The 23,690-nt window shown below is 32.3% G+C and overlaps 1 protein-coding gene across 11 annotated transcripts; it reads right to left on the minus strand.

Annotated features, from left to right (window-relative positions):
* Nucleotides 1-5,686: 5,686 nt before the first annotated feature.
* LOC143066887 (uncharacterized) lies at nucleotides 5,687-22,640 on the minus strand. 11 transcript variants are annotated; one of them, XM_076239696.1, is made up of 26 exons: nucleotides 22,601-22,640; nucleotides 22,368-22,407; nucleotides 21,534-21,566; nucleotides 21,024-21,059; nucleotides 20,645-20,668; nucleotides 19,813-19,845; nucleotides 18,656-18,688; nucleotides 18,288-18,311; nucleotides 17,719-17,733; nucleotides 16,989-17,018; nucleotides 13,948-13,986; nucleotides 13,359-13,382; nucleotides 12,891-12,938; nucleotides 12,160-12,189; nucleotides 11,894-11,941; nucleotides 11,560-11,583; nucleotides 10,767-10,793; nucleotides 10,185-10,208; nucleotides 9,759-9,782; nucleotides 9,153-9,200; nucleotides 8,841-8,864; nucleotides 8,307-8,354; nucleotides 7,703-7,726; nucleotides 6,581-6,604; nucleotides 6,121-6,295; nucleotides 5,687-5,862 (listed from the first exon to the last, which is right to left on the minus strand). In XM_076239696.1, exons 1-26 carry the CDS (start codon nucleotides 22,634-22,636, stop codon nucleotides 5,838-5,840), a joined length of 960 nt encoding a protein of 319 aa, XP_076095811.1. In that variant the 5' UTR covers nucleotides 22,637-22,640; the 3' UTR covers nucleotides 5,687-5,837. The 11 variants fall into 11 exon arrangements, with proteins under 11 accessions (XP_076095811.1, XP_076095810.1, XP_076095815.1 ...); XM_076239695.1 differs by having other exon boundaries at nucleotides 10,767-10,814; XM_076239700.1 differs by lacking the exon at nucleotides 18,656-18,688 and having other exon boundaries at nucleotides 10,767-10,814.
* Between the last annotated feature and the right edge of the window lie 1,050 nt (nucleotides 22,641-23,690).

The following is a 23,690-nucleotide window of genomic DNA, read 5'->3' on the forward strand; positions in this document are numbered from 1 at the left end:
TTTTCTTTCGGCTGTTTTATTGTTATCGCTTTTCCTCCTTTGATACTTATCAAAGTCGATCTACTAAGTATTCAAAATATGAACATGATCCTATGCTCCGATTGGCTGGAAGCAAGACTTTTAGGGGCAGTTCCTTTTGACGAGCAAACCTATGTTGCTAATCGCAAATTTGTAATTTCGCAGTTAGGATAATTTGTCGGGGTTAGGCCTCACTCTTTTCAAAGTCAATGTTTTCCAAATTTGACCCTGTGTCCCGACATGATTGAAAAAGCAATTCGAACAAACAGAGACAGTATTGTTGAGAAAGCAGGCATATTATGACTTAACGTCTTTATCAATTGTAGTTTCGGAGTTGGGGTTACTGTCGGGGTTATACTTCATTCTCAAGTATCTTCAGTGCGGCTGAACACAATAATGCGAGTCCCGTCCGCAATATCGCCTTTGTTAAGTTTCTGAACAGTTAACTACAAGGAATTATCTCTATTTGAATCCTTTGTATACCTGTTTAAACATTGTTTTCAATGACACACTTTACTTGGCATTTTTTTTTTGGGGGGGGGGGGGGGGAAACAAGAAGTGATAACTTAACAAAACCCTAACTATAACCTTTATATATTCATACACCAGCAATATCACAACCATAATACATCCTTTCATTTATGTCTGTAACCCAAGTTTTTAGACAGACCTAGCCCATACCCTAAGCCATACCCTCTCCTAACCTACATCCAAACCTGAACCCCAGTCTTAACCCGAACCTAAAACTCTTGACAATTGGTAGTTTGAAGACTTTTTTTTTACATTGGAGCGGGTAGGTCTAAGGGGTAACTGACTTGATGTTCATATGGCGTTTTTCACGAATTTCCGCATTATCAAAGTTTTGGAGGGGTAGAAGGTCAGTTAGAGGTTTTTTGTACTTTTCAAAGTGGATCCTCTATGAATATCTACATCATCCTATCGGCTTGAATGAGCATCGAACTTTCAGGTGCAGTATTTTTTTGTCGAACAAGCCTTAGGTGAGGAAAGCACATCGAACCTTCAAGTGCAGTATTTTTTTGTCGAACAAGCCTTAGGTGAGGAAAGCTCATCGAACCTTCAGGTGTAGCAATTGTTATTGAACAAGCCTTTGGAGAGGAAAGCTCATCGAACCTTCAGGGTAATATTTTTTGTCGAACAAGCCTTAGGTGAGGAAAGCTCATCGAACCTTCAGGTGCAGTACTTTTTGTCGAACAAGCCGCAGGTGAGGAAAGCTCATCAAACCTTCAGGTGCAGTATTTTTGTCGAACAAGCCTTAGGTGAGGAAAGCTCATCAAAGTTTCATGTGCAGTAATTCTTGTCTAACAAGCCTAAGGTGAGGAAAGCTCATCAGACCTTCAGGTGCAGTTTTTTTTGTCGAACAAGCCTTAGGTGAGGAAAGCTCATCAAACCTTCAGGTGTAGTAAGTTTTGTCAAACAAGCCTTAAACTCAACATGATCCAGTTCTCCGATAGGATTGAGATTAAAAAAATGATCCAAAGGAATAGTATTTTCATTAATAAAGCACGCCTATTGTAAATACTGCATGTTTTATCAGTTATAGTTTCGGAGTTTCTTCAGTGAGGTCGGAAAGTGCGGCTGTATACTTCAGTGATACTACGGAATCATTATTATTTGTTGAATAGCAGGTAAACCAGTCAGGGGCATTACTTAAACAAGTAACCATTAAAATTACCTATTCAGGTAATGTTGAAAACGAGGCTTTTTCAAATACTACTTATGAAAATAACTTTTCTGAATATTGTTTTCATAGGTGTCCAGTAATACAGATTTTAATAGCTTTGACAAATTTTGACAGTCATCTGGTTATTTTTCTCATGAATTATAAAATCTTATCCTTCTGAAACACTAATTAGATTTCTGACGCACTTATCTTTCATACCGACGCTTCTGGATCAACAATTGGTCTCTTGGGACTATTAAATTATCATTTTCCTCCAAAATCCTGAAGGTATATTGATATAAATAGATAGATACTTGTGAATGAATCAAGACTTGAAGACAGTTATAACTTGTAAACCAAATCAATTACACCTGTTCCTTAAATAAGTGTTATTACTAAAAAAAATTGTAAATGTATAAAAATAACCTATTCAAGTAATATTTTTTTTAAGTAACCCTTTATCTCTATACTAGTTTCAAATATCATTCATTCTTTATTTTATGATATAAAATGATGTAAAAATTCATGAAAACTACATTAAGTCTATGCTTTTATTGAAATGTAAAATAACACTATTAAGTATTTTTTTTATTTTCATAAACAAAAAATACTAATATAAGTAACTTAAAGAAAATACTTGTTTAAGTAACGCCCCTGACTTCGAATTTAGATGTTCAACTAAAACATAGCGTCTATTAGGTTGTAAGCGGACTTTTACAAAACCACAAAATCACATATCCACGAAAAGGCATTTTGTCTGCAATCCAGGACAATTGCTACCAACGAAAATATATGAATTCACAGCACATGTACCAATAAGGTCCCATCCTCTAGATCCACTTTTTAGCAATTCTGAACTGTAAGCAAATTTCTCTTCTTGATTTTATCCTACACATGCTTGACCATTCTTTACCTGTTTGAACATACCGTTCAAAGGCACACTGTACAATCACTATTTGAGAGAAAAGCAATGTTCTACCTAACCATAACCCTAACTATAACACCTCTATTTGCATACACCAGCCATACACAACCATAATATATCCCTCTATCTATGCCATCCCCATAGTCGCCTGACACTGTCCAATACAAATTGGTTTGGTCTTTAGGTGAGGTTAAGGAATTGAACATGCATGACATTCAAATCGTCTTGAAATGACGAAGAGTAAAATTATATGGTTTAGGAGTAAAGATCTCGACCGTTTACAAATACTCCAAAGGGGGGATCCCAAGAGAACTCACACTTTAATTCATTTGATATGTTCTGTTGTCCTTTACAAGCATATGTATTGTTTCAGGGTGGTGATCACGACTTATCAGAAAAAAAAGCTTGACTGACCCCCCCCCCCCTTTCCTTGTTATCTAATTTGATAGGTGTATTGTCCTGTACAAAATAATCGTTTTGAGGCGGATATCTCAATCATTTTCATGTTTTTCAGCATGAGGTGTTTAGGTGTCCCCAGGGACTTGACCTATTTTTCATTTGATTTGTTTTATTGTCCTATACAAGATGATATATGATTTAGGGTTGGGGATCTCGACTGTTTACAAATTTGCAAATATGAGGGGATTGAGTTACCCCCTGCACTTCCATATATTTTATTTGATTTGTTTATTGTCCCATACTAGAATAGTTGTGGTTAAGGGGTTGGGATCTTGAACGTTTACAAGTTTTTAAACAGGAAAACACCACGGGTGTCACATATGGCACAGGATCTGCCAACCCATCCGAAGCACCTGAGATCATCCCTAGTTTTTTTATGGGGTTCGTGTTGCTTATTCTTTAGTTTTCTATGTTGTGTGTGCTATTGTTGTCTGTTTGTCTTTCATTTTTTGGCCATGGCGTTGTTAGTTTATTTTCGAATTATGAAACAACTGCTGATTCGGTTTATTTTGTTTTGATTTTTATATTCTTTTTTTAACATCAGATACAATTGTGACGAGGTATTTTCCCTATTTCTAAGCAAACCGTTTGGTTAATTGGTTCATATTGTTTATCGATACTTTTTTTAATTTAAATTAGACCACTGGTTTTCCCGTTTGAATGGTCTTACACTAGTAATTGTGTTGCCCATTGAAAGCTTGTTGTTAGGTGTGAGCGTTGGCTTCGCGTTGAAGACCGTTCCTTGACCTAAAATGGTTTACTTTCATAATTGTGAATAAACTCATCATAGATATCCGGACTAAATTTAGTATATAAACCAGACGTGCGTTTCGTCTTCAACAGACTCATCAGTGACGCTCGAATCTAAAAACGTTTAAAAAGCCAAATAAGCACGAAGTTGAAAAGCATTGAGGACCAAAATTCCTAAACGTTTCGCCAGATACAGTTAAGTTTGATTGAAAAGTGTCTTATTTGCACTCAAACCACATCTCCCTAGAACTATAGATATTTTAATCACACATGGGTCAATCGAAATGTGTGTACACAAGTATCATTTGTCATGTAATGTTCATATATTTGAGATGAATGTGGAATGTTTCCCTGCAATCTTGTTTTAAATAAGATTGAGAATGGAAATGGGGAATGTGTCAAAGAGACAACAACCCGACCAAATAAAAAACAACAGCAGAGGGTCACCAACAGGTCTTCAATGTAGTGAGAAATTCCCGCACCCGGAGGCGTCCTTCAGCTGGCCCCTAAACAAATATATACTAGTCCAGTGATAATGAACGCCATACTAATTTCCAAATTGTACACAAGAAACTAAAATTAAAATAATACAAGACTAACAAAGGCCAGAGGCTCCTGACTTGGGACAGGCGCAAAAATGCGGCGGGGTTAAACATGTTTGTGAGATCTCAACCCTCCACCTATACCTCTAACCAATGTAGAAAAGTAAACGCATAACAATACGCACATTAAAATTCAGTTCAAGAGAAGTCCGAGTCTGATGTCAGAAGATGTAACCAAAGAAAATAAACAAAATGACAATAATACATAAATAATAACAGACTACTAGCAGTTAACTGACATGCCAGCTCCAGACTTCAATTAAACTGACTGAAAGATTATGATTTCATCATATGAACATCAGGCACAATCCTTCCCGTTAGGGGTTTAGTATCATACCATCATAACATATATGAGAAGAACATAACCCGTGTCATGCCAACAACTGTTTTTAGAATAAATGTGTTTAGTTCCGATGCAAAGACCTTATAATGTATATTATTGTATTTCTGTCGGTACAGTTTAGTTGCAACTAAAAGAAAATCTAGTGAAAATGACATCATAACTCCATTTGTAAAATAACAATAAATCTTACTCCCAATATAAAGGAATTAATAAATTGTAAAACAGGGCAAGAGACATGTTTTTTTGTATCTCCTGTACTTAAAGTCTGCAATTATTTGACATAAAGCACCGTCACAGATATTGACGGTAACACATTCGAAAAACGAAAAGTGTCGGTAGGCTTTCTCTGTAGTTTTGCTTTTACTAGTAACTGAAAGAATATTTTATTCCTAAAACCAGGAAAAACAAATTAAGATTGACCTATTGTGCGTCTAACATACAAAGTGTGTCAAATCAGGTTACATATCTTGGAGCAAGGGCTATTATATACTACAGACGAAGAAAACAGTCATTCTACTATTCAAGAGAATATTATGTTTGAACCCCCTGCAGTCCCTATCAAGAAACAACATGACACTCAGAATATTCCCATATAAATTGATGCATTTCAGACTCAGTATACAATATTCATTTTAATTAATTTTATTTTAATGAGATCAAACACATTATAATCTAATACTTGTTCTGTATAGATGAAAATGTCTCACGTTAAAGCATGCTAGTAAAGAAAAAGAAATCAATAGACTACATCTAATCACGTATAACAATGTGCATTTAAGAGGCACTTTACCTATAAACTATATAAATAAGTTGGAAAATATGTAAACCATTATTGTCACAAAGTTCAATGAATCGTGCATACAACAAGTGGGATAAATAAATGTTAAAATGCAACACTGTCAATAAGACAGGCTTTAAGATGTTTTTAATGCATCGTTGTAGAAAAACATATAAATCATTTAACAGAAATGAGGACTGTCACAATGTTAAAATCTGTATGGGACATCATGGTCGTTCTTGTAGCGTTACGTGCTTACAAGTAAATGTCTATTAATCATCTTATAGAGAGTGCTTTAATGGCTGCCTGAAACGAAAAAAATATTAATTGTATAACATGTGTGGTATATCGAATGGTTTATGAAATAATCGATCAATCTAGAAATGTTTTTGTTCATGTCATAAAACAGAGTCTGTCGCGTGAAAAGTGTCAAAGTGAAATTTAAAACTCATATGCTTGAATGCAGTAGAATTTAAGTGACCATACATGTCTAACACTGAACAATTGGACCAAGCATGAAGCACATTACATTTAAAATATATTACAGTATTACAATAAACTTACTTTCTCAGGTTTTTCACCTTGTCCCTTATTTGGGACACTGTGAATTCCTCCTCCTTGAACACTCCTTGTTGCACCCCTTTGGAAATCATTGTTCGTAAGGCAGTTTCGTTTACAGTCCAATTCAGTTTGACAGCAAAGGATCTCACAAATTTAGTCTGTTCTTTGTTAAAACAAACTGTAATAAGTTAAAACAGATAAAAAGGTTAAATATTCACCGATATGTGTTTCTTTCGTTATTCTGAACTGCTGTGCTCCGATACCTACAGATGAATTCTCCGGAAATTAAAGTTTATTAACATGTAATACAATGTGTAATGCAAATGAGTGAGAATATTGTAAGATCAGGTGGAAAAAATCCTTATGTTTCTCCTCAAACGAAAATGTGTTGGTAACATAGTATTATGAAATCTTGAACTTTCGAAGATATATGTTTACAAGGAAAATTGTTAAAAGCCCTTACCTTTACTGTTTGAATGACATGATGCTGGAAAAAAAACGTACACAATCTTACAACATAATTATTGCAAAATATGGAAAAGAAAGTGTAGTATACTGCTCTTCGAAATTCATAAATCAATAAAGAAAAAAAAACAATCCGGGTTACCAACTAAATCTGATGGAAACGCATCAAATATAAGAGAACTACGACACAACAGAAACACAAAACTGGAATGTTACACACACACGGAAACGAACAATTATATAACGATGACAATTTTCTTGACTTGATACAGGACATTTTAAGGGGGACAAATGGTGGTTTTAACCTTGTTTTGTGGCATGCCAAGCCTCCCGCTTTAATGACAATATTAAATATAACATCAAAATGACAACATTAGATGACAGGACTACAATACAAAAAATTAAAAGAAACTAAAGAACAGAGAAATACACGAATAATAGCCAACAAAGGGTACTAGGTTTAAAATGTAATACGCGTTTCGCGCGTTTCGTCCACACCAGACTAACCAGTGACGCCCAGATGAAAAAAAGATTGAAAACTAAAACATGTTCAAAATTGAAGAGCACTGAGGACCAACAGTTCCAAAAAATTGTAACAATACGACTGAGGTTACCTGCCTCGGATAAGAATATCCTTATCATTTAGAATAGTTCAAAATTTTGCAAACAGTAAATTCTATAAAATGACTATATAATAGATATACATGGAAAAAAAAATAAAAAAAAACATACCTAGTTAATTTGGAACGCAGAACTACTGTTAGAAAGTCTAACCTCGTTAATCTACACCTTCGTTCCTGTGGTAATTATTCCTTAGTACACATTAATTAGAACGGATTTAATTGATGTGTGTATCAGTTTACATAGCCTCTTTTTCCAGTAAATTCGGTAATATGTATACGCGTATAACTGTTGAAAAGTCTAAATTTAATCTTATGTTTAAAACAAACCAATATAAAATTTAACTTAAAATAAATATTCATTTGTTAACCTAAATTCGTCTGTGATATTAAAACAAATAATTTCAAATGATTATGATTGAGTCGTAGGGTCGATATTTGCTAGATTATTTTAATGATAACTAAATCAGAGCTTTACATACAGTCTGGAAAAAACTTACCAGAAGGCTGTACGTCAACTTTACCTGAAATATGCCGGAATTGGGATGTATGATATAAAAAGAGAAAACCAAAAAGTCTAAACACAAGGAATAATTGACATGTATACATATGCTGTTAACCAATTTATTTTCGCGGATACTTTTTTTTTTGTTAAGCTCATTCTAATAGAATTCGCGGCGTTTTAATTTCGCTATTTTCAAATTTACTTTAAGTAATTAGACAAAGAGATCCAAGATATTCACTTTTGAGACAATTTATATTTGTTTTATTGTTCTTCTCTCCTACCTCGCCAAATACAAATTGTTCGCAGAAATAAGTTGGTTTACAGCAACATCCCGAAAGTTTACTTAAAGTCTTCATTGAAAAAGTCATATATTCTAGTATTTTACACGTACACGTATAACTTTGCAATATACGCCTATAGTTCTATTTTTACCTGTTAGCACACAACAATGTCAGTTATAAAATATTGTAAAAATTAATATTTTATAACTGGTGAATATTTTCCCAAATCTTAAATGTACTCTTTGCATGTTTAATACTGTCATGTTCATGTACTTTGCAGTTTTATATGTGCTTATAACGTCATATAGATAAACCTACTACTTGTTCCTTCCATTTCTTTCAAGGCTGTTTTAACAACATTTGACCCTATATTATAAAGAAACAAATGCCATGTCAGAAAAAAATATCAATCAAAACTATGTAAAGTTGAACCAATAACATTAAATAAGTTACAGGTGGCTCATGTGAAAATTGCATGTTGTATTTTAAAAAGCATGAAATGTTATTTCAAATGATTGTTTTTTCATTCTGAATTCAACAAATTAAGAAACACTTGAAAAGCGCACGTGTAAAGGCATCGGTAGATCATTGTATTTATGTGCTATTATCTACTTTGTTTACAATCAAGCAATCATAATAAACATAAATGTTATCTAATTGGAATGGTTGTTACAGGCAGACGATATGCATAGAGGTCAGTGGAAATGTTAACTTCATTAAATTTATCTTCGTATGTCAAAATGCATCTTTACTAATTATAATTTTGATTTGATAGAGTAGTTTCGTCGATGTTTGCTGTCTTTAACATTGCACTTCAATTTAAACTTTTAATATGATCTGAAAAATACCTACCAGATGGCTGTTGTATAACTTGACCTGAAATATACAACAACGCGGATATCAGATGTAATGGCGAAAACGAAGAAAAATATGAACATAAGGAAACTTGTTCAATAATTTAGTAACACACGTGTAACCGTAGACATTTCGACAGTTAAATTTTTTTCTCTCAAATGTTAACACACAATAATGTTCTAATTGTATTGTTAGCATACAGCCATGCATTCACATACAAAACTACCATACTCATTCACATTTAACAGTGAGGTTATATATATTGCAGCTGTATATGTGTTCATTACAACATATGTATAAACAACTTACTGCTTTTTCTTTTCGGTGCTTTTGAGGATGCATTTAGGACATCAAACACTAGAATATAAAAATACAATGACAATGTCAGAGAAAAAGTAGAAAACAAAATTATATAAAGTTTTAACAAATTCGAGGCATAATGTATAAGTGACTCATATGAAAACTGATGTATTTAATACAGCATATATTTTTTTTTTTAATTTGGTAGAAAGGAACTGTCGATGTTTGCTCTTTAGTTAACAACACACTTCAATTTGACCTTTTAATATGATCTGGAAAACAAATTACCTATTGGCTGTGGTTTAGTTTACCTGAAATTTACAACATTTCGGATGTCATGGATTACAAATCCAAACACAAGAACAGTTGTTTAGTACTTTAGTAACACGCATATGACTGTGGAATTTTCTCCTTTAAATCTGTATTTTACTGTAAGCACACAACAATGAAAAATGCATAAAAAATCAATAGTTCATAATTAAATGTATCTATTGATCTTTATTTACATAATTACCAACAAAGTTGAGGGAATAGTACTGTTAATGTTTGCTTTTTTCTTTGCATTAGTATGTAGTGATATAAATACAGCTTTAAATAGTATTAAAGAAAACTTACCAGACGGCTGTATTTGGTAGTTACCTGAAAAAAACAATACTTTGGATGTCAAAATCAATAGATCAAACCAGAAATTCTGAACACAATGACATTATTTACATTGATATATATTACATCTGTAAGTTTGTGTGTATCATTTTGTTTAGCCACTTCATTCAGAAAGTCATATTTTTCAGTACTTGGGTAAACCGCCTCCGCGTAGAGCTGTTGAATATTATCCTATCAATCTTATAGAACTGTTTGCACAAACCAATGTCAGATGGCACTTAAATAAAAAAATATACTTCCATATCAAACTTCAATTGATCGACTGATGTTTATAAAGATTATTACAAATGATTCTAATAGAATAGTAATGTCAACGTTTGCTTATTAAAATCACGCTTTCATTTGAATTTAAAGACCATTGGAAAAGAAATAGCTCACCAGTTGGCTGTCGTTCACCTTGGCCTAAAATAAACAAAACTTGCATATCAGATAAAATAAATGAAACTAAACATTCCAAATACAAGAAAATTATATAGATTGATAAATCGTACATTCAAAAGAGGGACGAAAGATACCAAAGGGACAGTCAAACTCATAAATTTAAAACAAACTGACAACGCCATGGCTAAAAATGAAAAAGACCAACAGAAAACCAATAGTACACATGACACAACATAGAAAACTAAAGAATAAACAACACGAACCCCACCAAAAACTAGGGGTGATCTCAGGTGCTCCGGAAGGGTAAGCAGATCCTGCTCCACATGCGGCACCCGTAAAAAGTACATGTGGATCAGTTAACATACTCTACTTACAATGACTTAAACTTGATAATTTAGTCGTATGACATGTAAATAATAGTTGAATATTCGCTCATAAATTCCAATTACACTGTTTTCGTACAGCCATGTAAATCGACATTCACATTCAATTTGGCCTTGTTCATTCATATTTGCTACCAATGGAACATATGTGGAATGCAGTTACATGTGTGTTTATGTCTTGATAGGATAAACTTACTACTTTTTCTTTTATTGACTTTAGAGGCTGCAATTAGGATATCTGACACTGTGATATATATAAAAAAAACACTATATCAGTGACAAAGTAGCAATCAAAACTGTACAAAGTTATAACCAATTAGATACAATATGTTATAGGTGGTTCATTTAACAATTGCATTGTATATAGAAGACAGCATTAAGTGTTATTAAATATGTTTGCCTCATTTTTACATTCTGAAGTCAAAAAAGTAGAAAACTTGTGTACACTGTTCAGGTATCAGTTAAATTTTATTCAAATTATCTTCTAATACATCTTTACAAATGACACCATTTTTTCCTTTAAAAATGTCCTGTACCAAGTCAGGAATATGGCCATTGTTATATTATAGTTCGTTTCTGTGTGTGTTACAATTTAACGTTGCGTCGTTTGTTTTCTCTTATTTTTGAGTGTAAATTGACATTGCGATAAGACGTGTCACGGTACTTGTCTATCCCAAATTCATGTATTTGGTTTTGATGTTATATTTGTTATTCTCGTGGGATTTTGTCTGATGCTTGGTCCGTTTCTGTGTGTGTTAGTTACATTGTAGTGTTGTGTCGTTGTTCTCCTCTTATATTTATGCGTTTCCGAAAGTTTTAGTTTGTTACCCCGATTTTGGTTTTTGTCCATGGATTTATGAGTTTGAACAGCGGTATACTACTGTTGCCTTTATTTAGTGTATTTGATATAAAAGAATTGTCGATGTTTGCTGTTTTGTTAACATCATACTTTCAAATGAGCCTTTAAAACAATACAAACAAAATATTACCAGATGGCTGATGTTCAACTTGACCTGAAATATACAACACTGCGAATGTCAAATGTAATGCATAAAAGAGAAAAAAAAAGGTACAAGATAACCCTTTCAGTTATTTTCATGAATATATATTTGTATCAGGTAACGTAGTCTGAACTGACAATAATCATTTTTTCTGTCATTAGGATGCTCTCTTAAAACGGCAAAATATCCTCCCATGATTAATTTTTCTAACGTTTCGTAACCGCTTAGAATTCGAAACTGTCTTCATAGCCCCTTAACATCTAGACATTTTCTTTACTGTGTAATTCCGTATCTGTTTATATAGAAATATGAATAAACTTACTACTTCTCATTGACTGTAGTCCGGAGCCAGAAGCTACTGACTTAAACCCTGAAATATGAAAATTAGAATGTTAAGCAGAGCAAACGTATTTAAAATGGTTCCCAAATAGATACCATATGTAACAGGTAGCTCATATTGACACTGCATGATGTATTTAAGACCGATTTAATGTTATTAAAATAAAGTGGTTGCCTCAGTTATTACACTTTGAAATCATAGATTGAAAAAAGTGCATAAGCTTTGAATGCTATCTGAATAAAACTTACCTGGAATAGAACTTGCTGGTGAAAATTGGCCTATAATGTATACAAAAAAATGATTATTCATATCAAGAAGGACAACAACATATAGGACACAAGTAAACTACTTTTATTCACTTGAAATTAAGAAAGTTCAAGTGTTACATTTTATGTTAGGGAGATAATGAAAGAATAGTATGCATGGGTTCTTGTTGTTTATTGTTAGTTTTCTATGTTGTGTCATGTGTACTATTGTTTGTCTGTTTGTCTTTTTCATTTTTAGCCATGGCGTTGTCAATTTGTTTGAGATTTATGAGTTTTACTGTCCCTTTGGTATCTTTCGTCCCTCTTTTAGAAGTGTATATAAAGAAGTTTATCTAAAATAATTGGTAGGTTTCATTTGGTGGATTTTTTTCTACTGTTTAGGATTGTTGGTAACATGTTTCCTTCAGTAGGCAGACTTTCCAAGTTATCTTTTCCAATGTGTTGATTCGATACTGTTGTAGTTAGAAAACAATTCACGATCTGCTAAGTGTGTATGTATCAGTTAACATGCTCCACTTGAACATTATTTCTGTCGTGTAACATGTAAACAACGTTGAATATTCTGCCATAAATTCCATTTACACTGTTACAGTAGGGTCATATAAATCGACATTCACATTCAATATGACGTTATTCATTCACAATTACCAGCAATTGACTATATTTACAATGCAGTTGCATATGTGTTTATATCGAGATAAGGATAAACTTACTACTTTTTCTTTTCATGACTTTGGAGGCTGCAGTTAGGATATCTGACACTATGATATGAAAAAAAAGATTATTATGACAGAGAAAAAGTAGCAATCAAAACTGTACAAAGTTATAACAAATTAGTTACAATATGTTGTAGGTGGTTCATATGACAAATGTGTATTGTAGACAGCATTAAGTGTAATCAAATATGTTTGCCTCATTTTTACATTCTGAAATAAAAAAAAATATTTTGTTAATTATCAGACGGTTTAGACATTAATGCTATCTAATTAAAATGTGCTTTTGTTTACATGTATAAATGAGTATGCAAGGAAGTCAGACACCAGTTAAACTTTATTGAAATCATCTTCTCATACATCTTTACACATTATTTTATTTTATTTGATAGAAAAGAACTGTCGATGTTTGCTGTTTTGTTAACATCACACTTTGCGCTTTAAACCAATATATAAAAAAAAATTTACCAGATGGCTGTGGTTCAACCTGACCTGAAATATATAACAATGCGAATGTCAAATTTAATGCATAAAAAAGAAAATAAAAACAAGCACAAGGAAACTCTTTCAGGAATTTTACGTTATCTGTACTGACAATATATAACTTTTTAGTTATTTAGTAACCCTCTTGAAACGGTAAAATATTCTTCCATGATTTTTTTTCTTGCGTTTCGTTACCAGTTAAAATACAATTTTAAGTTCAAATTCAAAACTGCCTTATTCACTCCTCTTTACCACCTAGAGTGTTCTTCACTGTGTAGTTCCGTATCTGTAGGGAGTATATCTAACGTAGTTGGTAAGTTTAATTTGGTGGATTTTCGAAACTTGATTTTTGATTCAGTGGTTGTCGTATGTTGACCTATAGTTGTTAATTTCTGTCATTTTGGTCTCTGTGGAGAGTTGTCTCATTTGCAATTGCTTTAGTAGGCAAGCTTTCCCAGTTGTTTTTCCTAATGAATTGGTTCGAAACTGATGTAGTTGAAAACAAAGATACGATCTGCTGAATAGAAATGATATGTTATAATTTTCATTTAGTTAAATGTTTTAATCTACTTACTAAGTATGTGCCTCAGCCAACTGTCATTTTCTGCAATATCTAAAATAATTTAGTTAAAACATTTTAATTAAGAATGGATATGGATGAATGTGTCAAAGACAAAAAGAACAAGACTGTCCGAATAGTTTGCAAAGGTACCAGGATTATAATTTTGTACACCAGACGTGCGTTTCGTCCATACAAGTTCCAACAGTGACGCTCACATCAAAATATGTATAAGCCAAGCAAGTACAAAGTTGAAGAGCAGTGAGGACCCAAAATTCGAAAAAATAAAGGTTAATACGGCTAAGGTAATATATGCCTCGGATAAGATAATCCTTTGTTTTTCGAAAAATTCAAAGTTTTGTAAACATGAAATTTATAAAGATTACCACATTATTGATATTCATGTCAACACCGAAGTGTTGACTACTAGGCTGGTGTTACCCTCGGGGACGAAACGTCCACCAGCAGTGGCATCGACCGAGCCAATAAGTGAACCCCGAGCATAATTAAAATCAAGTAAACAGAGTGTGCTGGTAAACTTGCAAATTAAAATAAGACGAACACGACCACATTTGTTAGTTTGGAGGGGATATAGATATCGAGAAACATTAGAAAATAATTTAATACTAACCACAAATATTGAATATTGTTTCAGCTTTTGATTTTTCCATATGATTAGGAACTTTCCGTTTTTAATATTTATTGGATTTCGGTATTTTTGTGATTTTACTTTTTGATAGCTGAAATTATTTCCGATGGGAGATACATCTTGTGACATGTAAAAAGTTCATACGTTTTTCGTGTACAAAACATGAATGACATGTATAACAGTCAGTCTCATAATTACAAAACGGATATTAAAGGTAAGAAAGATTGTAATGATTTATTTTTTACACAAAATTCAAACGGAAATGAATATTGCTGTAACATATATTTATATAATTTCTTTGCTATGTTTGTTAAGGCGGAATTCTCTTTTAAAAATTTGATGTTCATTGCAATGTGCAAATAGCTGTACGTATCCATAAGCTTAATGCCCGCGTCACACTGTCCCGATTTTTACGCCGATGGCAACACGATTATGGAAATTTTCAAAATCGGGACTGATCGTATCCAGATCGGGCTATTCGTAGTGTCATCTTTAACCATCGTAGAACCATCGGCCACTTTTTCTAGCCTTCGGGGACAACTTCGGGAAGGGTTCTAAATTTTTTAACATGTTAAAAAATCCCCGAAGGTGCGTCCGATGTTTATGGTTCGTATTGAGTTCGTATCACCATCCTCACCATCGTAATGTCACCGGGAATGCATCTTTGAACATCGTATTGCATTCGTGTTTCCATCGTTTCCATCGGGCAGTTTTGACATTACGATGTCTACACGAATGAATCACGAAGCTAACCGAAGGTCTTACGATGGCAACACGACTTCGTGAAGACCTCGTAATCCCGTCGTGATGCCATCGAATAAAAGTACGAAGGTGACAAGATGGAACTACGACGGCAATAAATCCAGCTAAATGTAAGTTAATTCTCGCGCTTAAATTCATTTAAAGTGCCATGCGCGATATGCACTGGTCAGTCTAATACGACACTTAAGAAAGACGTTCACAAAACATGGACCTCATATCATATGATTCTATGAGAACAAGAAAGGCGACAGCGTTGTTTCTATTAATTCAAATGGAACAAGAAGAGCAGGTATTACAGGCTCAGGATTTACTTTTACATATAAAATATTATTTTTTGTCAATTTTTCATATCAAATAACATAATAAAAATCATAAAGTCGCTTGGTATACCAACACTGCAGGTACACGTATATAGGGAAACCAACTTTTTCTTCATTATTCTGATTTTTTATGTATCGTCTGAGTTGTTGTCCCACGAATGTTTACTCCATAAACATTTTGTTTTCTATATGTCATATTTTGCCGCATTTGTTGCTTTCCCCACATCCTTTCTTTAGTCTATATTATTATGATATTCTCCTGGAAAGAGCTCTTTTTGAATAAAAGGGATCAACGAACCCATTACCTTACCTTTAAGATAGATCAGTAAATATGGGCATAATTATGGGTGATTATTTAAACTAGTGCACACATTTTACAGTTCAAACAAGGCAATGCCGAGCGTGGCATCCCCTCGTATGTAACATATTGGGACAAATATGGACACTATATTTGTATATGACACATGCAGAAAATGGTAAATTGAATACGCATATTTGATACATAAACTATTTTTTTAAGAAATCAACCAAATTATTCAGTAACTGGAAATACCCACGATCTTCCGTCTTATGATTAAACCAAAAATTAAATGTACAATATAATATATATTCAATATTGATCAAACAATTTAAAACGCGTGATGCCTTCGGCATATGATTTAAATGCATCGTAAGCTGTACACGACGTCTTTTAGACATCGTATGGCCATCGAGCCATCATCGTAATCCATCGTGTAGCCTTCGTGATCCATCTTGTAGACTTCGGCTGAGATATGAAGGTCAAATACCGTCTTCGGTTAACCTTCGTATGTCCATCTTTTGCTATCGTATATACTTTCGGCACCCTCGTATAGACTTCGTTATTCATCGTACTTGCTTCGGTCACTTTTGGGTATTTTAAAGAGATCGGGACCAACTTCGTACGAACTTACAATTTTCGCATTCGGGTGTCCATCGTATATAAAAATCGGGACAGTGTGACGCGGGCATAACGGAAATCTGCTGGTACATGATGAAATTACTACCTTACTTTACTACATTTTTTCAATTAATATAAGAAACGACTTTACTAAACAAAACTGCACTCAGACTGCAGCTGTATATTTCTGGAGACGATAATAAGTGTACATTTTAAAATAGTCTTTTTAAAATGTGTCAATGTTTTATTAAAACTAACATCCAAATTTATAATGTTTTGCATTCTTCAAAACACCTAAGCGAACAATTGAAATGAAAGATTATTCAGCCTTCTTTGCCTGATAGCTATACGTATTATACACCATGTTTCTGTTTAAAGATTTCTAATTGAACTGAAAACAACTTACTCTTCTTCTTTTTTCGACCAAAAACGAGACCTGCAAACAAAAAACATGAAACAATTATCAAAATTAACTTAATTTCCAAAAACAGCTAATATTGAAGTGTTGGAATTGTCAAAAAAAGACACCATGGTACAATGATGCATAGGTACAAACTAATTCTGTTGATTTGATTTGAACACAATATTGTCTGCTTTGAAATTTAATATATTTGGACATTCATACACCATCAAAACACTATTGTTTTATTGGTTACAATCTTGAATATTAATGTTCATCCACCATTTCTTTTGAAATGCTAGAACCAAGTGGATACTATTGTGTTGTTTGTTTTACCTCTTATCTAGGAAAGTCTTTTATGTGTTTTTTAATTTTTTCAATAAACGATATTGTATGACTATAAATTATTTTGCTGCAATTCTGTTTTTTATATTTTTTATTCTCATCGGATTTTGTCTAATGCTTAGTTCGTTTCTGTGTGTGTTACATTTTAATGGTGTGTCGTCATTCTCTTGTATTTAATGCACTCCCCTCGGTTTTGGTTTATGACCCGGATTTTTTTTTTAATTATGAGTTTTTAACATCGGTATACTACTGTTGTCTTTATTTTAAAATAAGATATAATAACAATCTATCAAGCAGTGCAAAACTGAGACTTTTATGCAAGTTTCTAACATGTTTGATGAAGAAGTGGAATCGATAGTTATATGTATGTGTAGCTGTAACATTTACTTACTTGCTGGATACATTTCTACAATTTAGTAAATGAATGTTTAGAATAACATTATAAAACATTGCAGACAGCTCTCACAAATCATTGCAATATGCAATGACTGCGGAAGCAACTAACCATAAAGATAAAAAAAAAAAAAAAAAAAAAGTGTAACAAATATTAATCGATAAGACGCTTTTATTATTCTATGTCTGCTTTTTTCCATTCGTGTCGTCTTTCATGTTTCTTTGAACATATTTGAACTACTGATGCTAAACTGTAACTGTAAATTATCAATGAAATGCACAATGCCGTGCACAAATAAGAGACAATGAAGAATGAAATTTGACTACGGTTTTGATTTACAATCTCAATTCGTATACATCTAAACCGAATTAGTTCACTTGTTTCTTCATGAAATATCAAAGGCAATCATTGTGTATTTACTGTATTGATTTAAATCATAATTATTCATTTTGACCATGTTCAAAACCTTCCTTATCGGGTATACTCCTATTATTCTTCCTTTATATATTAAAATAGTATGAATGAAGATACATTTACCGTCTCACATTTTGGTTAACAGTTCTCACCTGAGAATTCCTGCTCTTCATTTTCTGATGAAAAAGAAAATTGAATTATTACTCAACCATTATGTTCAGAAATCATAAAACTATTATCTGATGTAAATAAATTAGTACATGGGACAATTTATTAACAGTTCACGACAGATTTCCCTTCTTCCTTGCCTTAACGCATTGATACAAAAGATGAATCAGGTGTCTTTAACAAATAAGTTGATTTTTTTTTCTCTGCTATGCAAAATTTAAAGCGTGAGCGTGCATGTTATTTTACTTTTCAACCTGGTAAAAGTTGATACTCAAAACATCACAGATGTCAATGATGATAACATTAAGGCATAATTAAAAACTTGAACTATTGGCCAACTTAGAGTCCTTACCATCCATATGTTCTGATGTCTTTCCTTCTTCTTCTACCAATAAAAAATTGTGCATTTACTATATTGATTGTTTACGACATGATGCTTTACCAGTTCAATACGACAGAATTTATTAAAGTAGTTTTGTAAAAATTTGCATTACGAAATAATAAATGGGAAAACATGCCTTAAGAAGGCAACATAACGGTCATTATCCTTGAATGTCAACTCTTAGAAATTGAAAGTTGTATTGAGCTCAGTGTTGAAATCATGTTTTCGCAATGCACACTATTAGAAATTGACATGATCCTTTCTGAAAGAAGAAGATACTGTCAGGCCACTAGTATTAATTACACATGTTAGCTTTCAAAGTTATATGTGAAATTGGTTTCTTAACTTTTCATATCAAACAATCGTATTAGAAATTTTGAAATAGGTCATTAAAAAGTCATGAATGTAAACCTTTATTATTCTAAAGGTTTAGATTTCTTATTATTCACGTCATGTTTGAAAATAGATGGATAGTACGTTATCGTGCATAACTCTTTTACAAGTAAAAACTTTTCCAAAAAAGTGCAACACAACAGTGATATACCGCTGTTCATTAGTCATTTGTCGATTCGGCGAAACAGAATCTGGGTAAAAAACTGAAACCGAGATAAGCACACCAACTACCTGAAGAGAAAAATAATGCTATGAAATGAGCATGTTTTTAAACGTTAACAAATTCATAACGTTACAGACTCCGCATGCTCAATCATTTTCAAAAACTTCGGGCAACGCAATCTTAAAATTCTTGGTACACTTTCATCTAATGTAAATGAATTGGTACTTGAAACAGTGTATTAACAGTTCTAGACGGATTCCCTTTTTTTTTTTATTGAATTTCAGCATTTATACAACATATCAATCAGATATACGTTGTGATAACACATATATACATCTAAACCAAGGGGTTGGATGATTTCTTTGATTATGTGTTGTAGTTTTTTAACTTTATTTCTTGATCATCGGTGATTTTCGTGTGTGTTAAAATGAATTGACAATTATGATGTTTACCCAACATTTCGTATTTATTTGATACGAGAATGCTGTTCTCTTTGCTTTCCAGCTTGTTCAAACTTTATATGCAAAACATTATTTGGTACTTAACTTGTTGACCAATTAAGAATTCTTACCTTCACTATTGTATGCTGAAATCTCTTCTTGATCTATCAATGAATATTTGTGCATTTAATACACTGTTTGTTCCGACATTAATTGTTACAGTTCAAAAAGAAAGAAAAAAAATAGCAACAGTCACATAAAATACAACGAACGAACCGTTATAAGGTACACACACATATATCTCACTCATGTTTGGGGAGTACCAATAAAAGCACAACGTAGAAAGTTCAAACTATTGTCTCGTGTTATGTTTAGATTGTATTTTCCATACAGCGTAGATCTGCAAAGGAGACTAGTCATTACGATAGTCATTTCCAAAAGGAAGTGGATCTAATTTGAATAATCGATTAACATTCAGTACATTTTAATTCAAGCTGTAAACTAATCAAGATTGAAATAACTCAAAATTTCAAAAGCATTTTCTTAAAATTAATGTTCAAACACTAGTATAACATAATCTAGAAGCAGAACACACATTTTATTGAAAGATAGTCTGCCCAACTACCGGTTTGGGCCGATGATTTAGAAAAAGTTCATTGCTACAGAAAACTTTCCAAAAAGTGACATAACATGAGCATGTTTGAATACTTAAAGCGTTTCAAAACGTTACAAACTGCAGCAAGTACAGAATATTGTCAATAAAATGTTGGATACATTAAAGGCACTTATTTCGCCTTTTCTTTAACACCAATATCTATCTTACATTTTTTTTTTTCTAAATTAAGTCAAACAGTTATCGGACGGACATACATCTTTATTTGCAGATAGTATTGCTCTATACAATTAGTTGTTGTATGAATGGAGATCAATTAGCTATTTTACACTTTGTTTATAATTTCTTACCTGAAATAGCATCCTCTTTAATTTCTGAAGAAGACAAAAAAAATGTTTATTTGCTGAATTATGTTCTAAAACTTCTGGTAATTTGTATAAAGAATCTATGAACTTGTAGCACAATGGTATTGGAAACAATTTGTTAACACTTCTTGAATGATTCACTTTCTTATTTGCATTTATGCATTGATACAACAGATGACTCAAAATGTCTGTAGGGATAACACATACATCCATCTATAAGAAAGCAGTTGAATTATCTTGTACTAGTTAAAACTATGTTCTTAATCATCATTAATGTACATAGAATTTGTTGCAAATGAGAGAAACATGTATAAATCGTGATTTTAAACCAGATACGACCACAGACTATTTAAACAGTTGTTACCTCTTTCTTTTGCTTCCTTCTCTTTGGCTAGTTTTCCTAAAATAAGCAAGTTTAAGTATCATGAAATTACATTCCATTTAGTCTTTTAAAACTTAAGTTATCTATTTGTAAGGATTTGTTAGAATTTGACATATCATATAAGCAACTTAATTTTGCTGGTTTATTTTCGTTTAACACATACTGATAGTTTTCTCATTGTAAATAATTAAATATATATTAGATTGCTTTAATTTAGTGTCCCGAAGTATTGTAGAATCATATTTTATTTTCTTTCACTTTTTAAACATAATACTCTACTCAATGGCGATCAATTCATAAACATTTGACATTGTAAGTATTGTGGTTTTATTTATATTGTTGTAATTGTTTCTTCAAGCTTTTGGAAGATACATTATCATGATTATGTAAATGTTGTTTTGGATAAAAGGCAAGAAAATGATTTTCAAAACTCACATACAATTCACAAAATATTACGCTGGTTCTAGATTTATTAAATTTTAATCAACTTACTTTCAACAAACATTTTCAGGTCTGTAACTGTTGCTGAAAGAAAGGTTAAAAGTGTTACTGCTACTCTTATGTTTTCCTTACTCATTTCAACAAGCCGAATCAATCAAAGTGGTTAAAGAAGGCCATTGTTTTCCTACCTTTTGTACACAGATTGAGCACAAGAACAGATTGAATATGAACAAAGGTTGATAATATTGAAGTTATTTGTTTTTTAATCTAATTTCGTTTCCTTAGTCAATAATTCATCATGGAGACAATTTCCTGCTCACCTTATACTATATGTAAACAAGTGGATGAACATATACTTTTTTATACCACACCATAGAAGTTTTGACAACTAATCTGAATAACACTTTAAATATAATTTCTGCAATCAGAAATATTAAGATCATATTCCTGTTCACATTATACTATATGTAAACAGGTGGATGGTATCATATGTCGAGCTAAAGCTGTTATATGAAGTTGCAGTAATATTAAGATTTGATATCAGTTTAAATCTCCTACTTGTATTTGTTAAGACTGAACTTACTACCTAATTGGTAATATCTTCGTTGTAGGGTTTTTTTTTTCTTTGGCAAATTTTGGTGATAAAAAGGACATTGTATATTAAGTTCACAAACATGGAAACGTTGACAGACACCTAAAATGCTGGAAATTTTTCACACTATCCTTTCCTGTGATGTAGTTTATCATATTGTGAAGGTAGTGATTAAGTAAAAGAAGTGAAAAATCGAAATCGTTTCTTTAGAAACTTATTTAGTATCTGTTTTCCAGATGAATCGGAACATTTTCCAGAAAAAGTATATGTTACGATAATTCAAACAATACTACCTATATGTTGTTCTCTTATTTCATTCTTCAGATCTTGGCCCTGAAAGAAATAAAATATAATTTGATACAAATAAAACAACGATTCATTTGGAATACAATCCTCCACTGAATTAATGTATTGAAGTGAATGGCCACATAATGTTCAATTTAATCATTAACAGTTTACTTTAAGTCATAAAGGAAAGTGTATGTTATAAATATCAACAGATAGAGAAATATATAGATATACTTACGAACTCTTCAAATTGTGCTTTAAACCACGATTCCATGTTCTGAAAAAAGAAAGTGTAGTTTAATTTTGCTGTAAGATACGATAAGGTTTACGAGAATAAATATTTAAAGACACTCCATTTATAATTATTTAAGTGAAACGGTATATAGTAAACTCAAAAAGCCCTTGGTTTGATAACCATATTAAGTTCATGATCACCTTGACATGTCAGCGTCCTTGTTTTAAGGCCTAATTCTTCTTATAATTGCAGTTTCATTGATCTGTTGAACGTTCTTAGTTTGAAGTTTTCCTCACAATTTGTACATTTTGAAGTTGTCGTCAGCAAGATTAAAACAACAAAGACGCATGCGCATCATCTGCCTGTTTAATTTCATTGATTAATATGTCATGGAATCACAAAAATATTTTTTTTCAAAACCAAAAACTAACAGTATAGTTGTAAAACTTCTTTCAGTGTCCATCACGTCGATAGAAAATCTACATATCCGGACGCAAGACTCACGAATAGCGTCACAATAAGTATTTTTCATCTTGTCACATACATTTGATTAAGTCTTGAACACGTTTTGAAAGTTCTTTATAGAAGTACTAAGAAATGACAAAATACCTTTAATTCTGAAGTCATATTTAAATGACTCAATGTTCAGTACGGAAAAACTACTAACAGTTTCAGTACTACGAAAATGACCAAAATTTTTAGTACAGCAAGATGACCAAGTTTTTCAGTTATGAAAAAACTTCTTTTTCGAAATATTACTGAAAATATGCAAATAATTATTTGTACTGAAAAGTTGAGGGTTAGACACGTACGGCTTGTTGATATTTTTACCACTGCTGTATATTTAGTGGCATTCAAAGTACATATAACATGTCCAAAACCATACCAAAACAGGGTCTATCCATGACAAAATCACAAAATTTGCGGAAAATTTAAAATTCAGATCCTAAACAACTTGATAAGATCATCAAATTTTGCCTGAGTCAAATTAGCAAGGTTATTTTTTTTTCTAGGAATAATAGTAGAAATTATGATTTTTATACATACTTCTGCATAAGCATTGCTGATGTACATTACGAATAACGTATGTTCA

This window comes from Mytilus galloprovincialis, chromosome 3, assembly GCF_965363235.1.
Source record: "Mytilus galloprovincialis chromosome 3, xbMytGall1.hap1.1, whole genome shotgun sequence".
Lineage (NCBI taxonomy): Eukaryota > Metazoa > Mollusca > Bivalvia > Mytilida > Mytilidae > Mytilus > Mytilus galloprovincialis.